Source organism: Humulus lupulus, chromosome X (assembly GCF_963169125.1).
Source record: "Humulus lupulus chromosome X, drHumLupu1.1, whole genome shotgun sequence".
NCBI classification, from domain to species: Eukaryota; Viridiplantae; Streptophyta; class Magnoliopsida; order Rosales; family Cannabaceae; genus Humulus; species Humulus lupulus.
In genome coordinates, this window is record NC_084802.1 from 186,772,988 (window position 1) to 186,778,529 (window position 5,542).

The 5,542-nt window shown below is 41.4% G+C and overlaps 1 protein-coding gene across 1 annotated transcript; it reads right to left on the reverse strand.

Moving 5' to 3' along the window:
- Positions 1-645: 645 nt before the first annotated feature.
- Positions 646-3,466, reverse strand: LOC133804173 (probable clathrin assembly protein At4g32285). The gene is made up of 2 exons (XM_062242342.1): positions 3,080-3,466; positions 646-2,995 (listed from the first exon to the last, which is right to left on the reverse strand). The coding sequence occupies exon 2, from the start codon at positions 2,943-2,945 to the stop codon at positions 942-944; it is 2,004 nt and encodes a 667-aa protein (XP_062098326.1). The 5' UTR covers positions 2,946-2,995; positions 3,080-3,466; the 3' UTR covers positions 646-941.
- Between the last annotated feature and the right edge of the window lie 2,076 nt (positions 3,467-5,542).

Genomic DNA, 5,542 nt, shown 5'->3' on the forward strand with positions numbered 1-5,542 from the left:
TTTCTGCAAATATCACGACTGAGCTTCCTTGGACTCTTGCTACCCATGGTTATTAGTAGCATTTTGTTTTATTGCAAGCTCTTTTTTTTTTTAGTTATCTACAATTTTAGGTGTAGAGGATTTAAAATACTTTCTTCCCAGAGGTCGCACCACTTTGAATTTTACTATAATAGAAATAAAATGCAAACTTTTCTTGTGTTATTAGTTCTTAACCTCTAGATTTGGAGACTCGATTGTTTAATACATATAGTTGGATTCAACACGGCAAGGACATTGAAATTGAATTTCTTCACATGGTGGAGTTGGGTTGGGCCATTAATCTAACTTCATCAAGTCAACGAATGAAATTTTTTGTGCTTAGGCATTCAATGGAAAAATCCATGCCAGTTCAGAAGCACAATCAAACAGCGTTACATTCTTGAATTCGAAAGTGATTTCCACTCACCTACTTTTCATTTAGTTTTCTGAACTACGCCGTTGACATCCGAAGACTCCTAAAATACATGAAGGTTTCCAACGAAGTAATATGAAACCAGAGCTAAAGAATATATAAATCATATTAATCTCACCAGGTAAGGTATTGATGAAATTTGGTCAGGTTTGGTTAGTGTGATGTTTCACAAAACAAGAATCATACACCCAATAAAAAAAAAAACGAACAAATATGTAGAACAGTCTAAAATATTACACAATACAGAGACATCAGAATTCAATTACGTATCTCCCAACATCAAAAATCCTCCCCTACTCTGTATCTTCATCTCAGCTCCCCCTCCCCCACAAACCATTCCAAATTTTCCGTGCACAAATTCTTTGTGGGAACGAACAAGTTCTTAATTACTTACCATTCAGAGTTTTAGACATAAGGGACGAAAAATCTAGAAAAGCAACATACAGGATGAAGAAAGAAACGTCACTTATAATAAGATTAAGAAAATTGATCAATAAGGAGTATAGTAATACCCGGCCGGCGGCCCCATCCCGTTGACCTGAGGCATCCCATATTGCATCACTGGATACGGATTTGGAGCCATGTAACCATTGCCACTAATCTTGGCCAAACTGGTTTGACCCTGCATTCCTTCACTGGCGTACTGATGCCATACTTGTTGTTCCTGCACTAACAAGGTTTGTTTTTTCTCCATGTCGGACATCTGCACATACGAAGGTGGTGGAATTGTTAATGAGGCAGCAAAAGGGTCCTGATTGACTTCCTGAACTGTGCCACTCCCATCTGGAGCTGGAAGAGCCAACACGGGGGTCTTGGTATTTCCTGGCCCCGGCATAGCCACGCTGCTGGCGCTTCCTCCACTCATATGGGCTGTGCTCACGTGTTGTCTGATCACGCCCTGATCGTACATGCCATTCAACAACAAGGGATCAAGCCCACCACCGAGATCTTGTTTTTGCAACGACAAGTTGCTTGCTGACTCTACCAAGGCGAGTTCCCAATCTGCCTTGGTGGGATCCGCAGCAGGAGTCTGCCAGGCAGACGTCACCTCCGGCTGTCCATTTGATGAGAACGGTTCCCACGACCCATTCGCCTTGTTAGCACCTGGACCAGCAAACAATGCCAGAGCAAATTTGTTCCCCTGATCGTCGGTTGTGACTGAGTCTTCTCTCAAATCCACCAAGTCGTGGATAACTTCTTGGTGTTGAGGCTTAGGCTCTGGCTCAGGTGGGGGCGGAGGAGTGTAACTTTCCGGAGCAGGCAGTGCCTTTATCTCGTTCATATCAGGCACCTGTTCCTCCTCTTGAACTGGAGGAGCAGGAAGCTCCTCTCTCTTCTCGGGACTCTTTGGTCTCTTTGATCTGTCCCTCACGAACTCCTCCAATGTCTCCAATAACTTACCAGTAATCTTCTGAACTTCTGGATACTCCGATGACCTCGCAACCCCAGTTTCCTTGCACCAACTATAAAACCCAACGAGCTCGTCAATCTGCTTTGCCGCACTTGCATAAGCATCAAAGGTCTTGACACAATCTGGGTACTCCATGTCAAAGAATTTATCAAGTAAAACAGCCAAAACCTCACAAACGTCCGCGTAAAGCTGAAAGCTCTCCTTAACAACAGAGTACAATGCGATCAAAATCATCCTATTGAGCTTGGCCAGCCCCGTGGGTCGACAAGCCAAAAAACGATCAAAAAGCCTCAGCATATGACTCATCTTAGCAAAAATCTTCTCAGGCTTCATCTCCCTCAATGGAGTCAAAGCCCTTTTCTCCTCTCTCTCTCTCCCTTCTCGTCCTGCCGATTCGCTCATGTCCCCAAACGACCTCGACCGCCTCATTCCGTAGTTCCCAGACGGACCACCTTCACCCCTGGAATCCCCATAATCGTAATCGTACGGTCTCGGCGGCGGCGACCTGAAATTGGCGTTACTATCTCTCGACCCAAATCGATCGAATCGATCATCACCACCACCACTACCGCCTCCGCGACCAGCGCCCCCTCCCCCTCCCCCTCCACTTTTCTTCTCAGATAGCGTCAATTCGAGGCGTTGGTCAAGATACATGGCGTAAGTCCTGACGAAAGCGGAGTGATCCCAAGAGCTGGAATGGGCCTCGTCCCTGAAATCGGACAAATTTAGAAGCCTGGTTCCTCTTCTGGTAGCGAACAAGATCTCTTCCTGAAACAAAGGGTCCCCCTCATTAAGCAAACGGTGGATCAGCATCAAGGCCTTAAGCGCCACAATCCAGTCTCGCGTCTTCCCCAAACGTTTCGAAATCGCCGTAACACAGGCATGAACGTTACCCCGAGAGTAAGATGTGAGATTCAAGATCTCCCGTATGTACTTCTCGCCGGCCGGGTCATCGTCGTGACTCGTCGCCTTGACAATCGCCACCTCCAGCTGCGGCGCCATGTTGCTAGCCACCTTGGCGATTCCAATACTCGTCTGGTCCTTCACCGCCCCAATCGCTTTCCGAATCGTAGTCGGCGCCATCTCCACGGTTGATTCTCACCACCACCACTTGCTTTCCTTCCGATCCGTACCTTAAATTCAACTCCATTAAAAATCTCGACAAGAGAATAATTAATTTATCTTAAAATAGAAATAAACACATTATCCGTACATACCGGTAGTGTCGGTGAGGTGTTCTAGATCCGCGGCCACAGAGGCCCGATGGGTGCAAATGACGCCGGATCCGGATATTCCAATCGCCGCAACAACAGGTCGTTGACCAACCCAATGGGATCGGAGCTTGATTGATTGTGTCTAAAGTGAAGAATAGAGGGGTATGTACGGTCTCGTATTATAGTTTGGAAAGAAGCTTCAGGGCTCGCTCTCTCTCTCTCTCTCTCTCTCTCTCGCGCGCGCGCTTGGGTCTGTTTTATTTCGTCCTGGATTTCTTTTTTCTCCGTGCGCTGGAAGAGTTTCTGAGTTGGGGATTGGGTAGCAAAGAAACTGAGTGCAGAGTAGTTAATAAATTTGGAGGATTTTAAATGGGTTGGTTAGGATGAAAGACATGAAAAGATCAGGACGGTTGATTTGGGTAAACTAGCTTAGCTTAGCTGTCTTGTTAGGACAACAGGTTGGGGCAAGTACTGCGTGCCTTACTTTAGTGGCAAATACGACGCGTACGGCTTACGGTGATCCGGACAATTTTTCTAATGCCATTCCAACCTGACACGTGGCTGGCGATCCGATCGTAGGTGCGTGACGGTGACAATCTGACGGCTTTGAACTGCCGACCATGGAAATTAAATTATTTGCTTCATTGTTTTTGTTTTCACTAACCAACTACTCCTGAGTGTAAAGATCGTGTTAAAAGTAAAACACACCTTCTTTACATTTGAAGATGTCTTTTTTTTTATTTTTTTTTTATTTATCCCAATAAAATTTGTTCATTGAAAATAAATTCATGATATCATATAACCTATGAAGCTAGGAACATGAAAGAAAAAAAATAAAATTTTCTAACATCCACCCAAAGAAGAGCATGATCAATTAATTGATGAATATGAACATGAATTAAGGATAATCTTAGAATATTTCATAACAAACTTACAATATTTTCTAACAAAGATCTGAAGCAATTGGAAAAGAAAATTTTCTAAAGAAACAAGTCACAATTGCTGAACAGTCTTATACAACAATGTGTAAGGAAAGACTAAGTAAATAACTCTATATAACACTACCGTTAAAGACACATTCTCCTTCTACAAATCATCATTCTTCTTGTATAGCATGTAGAAGATAATCTAAAAAAAAAATAGATAAATATATTTTTAGTAAAGATAATAATAATAATAAACAACTAAAGTTTAATCAATTGCAATAAAAATAAAATACAATAAAAATATTCTTAAGAGATAGAAAAAAACAAATAAAGAACAAAACTAAACTTATAAGTTAGAATTAAACAAGAAAAACAAAATCTTATCTCAATAGGTCATGAACACGTACGAAGCCAAACTTTGGCAAGAAGTGGGGCTTTGGCAAAAAGTGGGACTTTCAATAGATTTAGAGTATTAGTGAGGGCTTTGATGTTATTTTCTTTAATTATGTTAAAATATTTAATTAAAATTTCTAATAATTTTTTTTTTAGGTGGGGCTTAAACCCTCACAATGGTTAAACTGCCTCTGTCCCTAGTCATGAAGATGCCACCATTGTATCTTGGTTTTGAATTGATGCATCGATGAATACAGTCCAATAACCAAAACGAGAAATTTCAACCATCCTCCGAAGTTGTCGAAATTTCTAGTGACTTACAATAACAACTTGTTGACCCTTGAATTGGCTAATTACACAGAGTCAAGTAAAATGATAGAAATGAGATGAAATCCAGACAAAAAGATAAATGACACAAAAGATTTATAGTGGTTCAGTCCCAGTAAATGGTAATAATCTACGTCCACTTAGTGTTCTTATTGATGTAAAATCCCAAGAACCGTGATCAATGAACTAGGGTTCACGAGTTTCACAAGCTCTAGGATGAATACAAGTATGGTGGATAAAAACACTATAGTTCTCTCTTAGAATTCTGAAGTTTAGAAAGTCTAAAAGCCAAAAAGTCCCCTCACTTAAACCATTTGATTCTTATTTATAGGCTCAAGGAGTTCTACATGGGCCGATGGACCTTAATTACATTTAATACAGGCGTATCTAAATAATAATATAAATCACAATTATTACATAGATGCAAAATTACATATATGAAGGAAATATATGAAATGCTGAGAGCAGACTGGCCGCCCATAAATATGATGTATGATGAGTGAATTCTTTTCTGGTCGATGGTCGAACAGATTATACTCACTTAAATAGTCACGCGTATCCCACGTGTAGGTTAATTCTGCCACGTCATCAGGTAGTCCTTTTTTGGGTGAACATTTGCCCCCAAGTTTATTTTACTGTGACCAGCATATAATAAACTTAATCGACCGACCTTCCGTCTGTCCTGTCACATTTATCAGCGCATTTTCGAAAAAGTAGCTAATTATGGTCGTTGCAGTTTCCCGAAAGCGTTTTGACGACTAACACGATTCCCCACGTATCAAAAACTCACCCCCATCATTACATTTTTAACTGTGCCATG

Coding starts and splice junctions, on each gene's coding strand:
- LOC133804173 (XM_062242342.1), bottom strand. CDS start 2,945: ATGGCGCCGACTACGATTCGGAAAGCGATTGGGGCGGTGAAGGACCAG.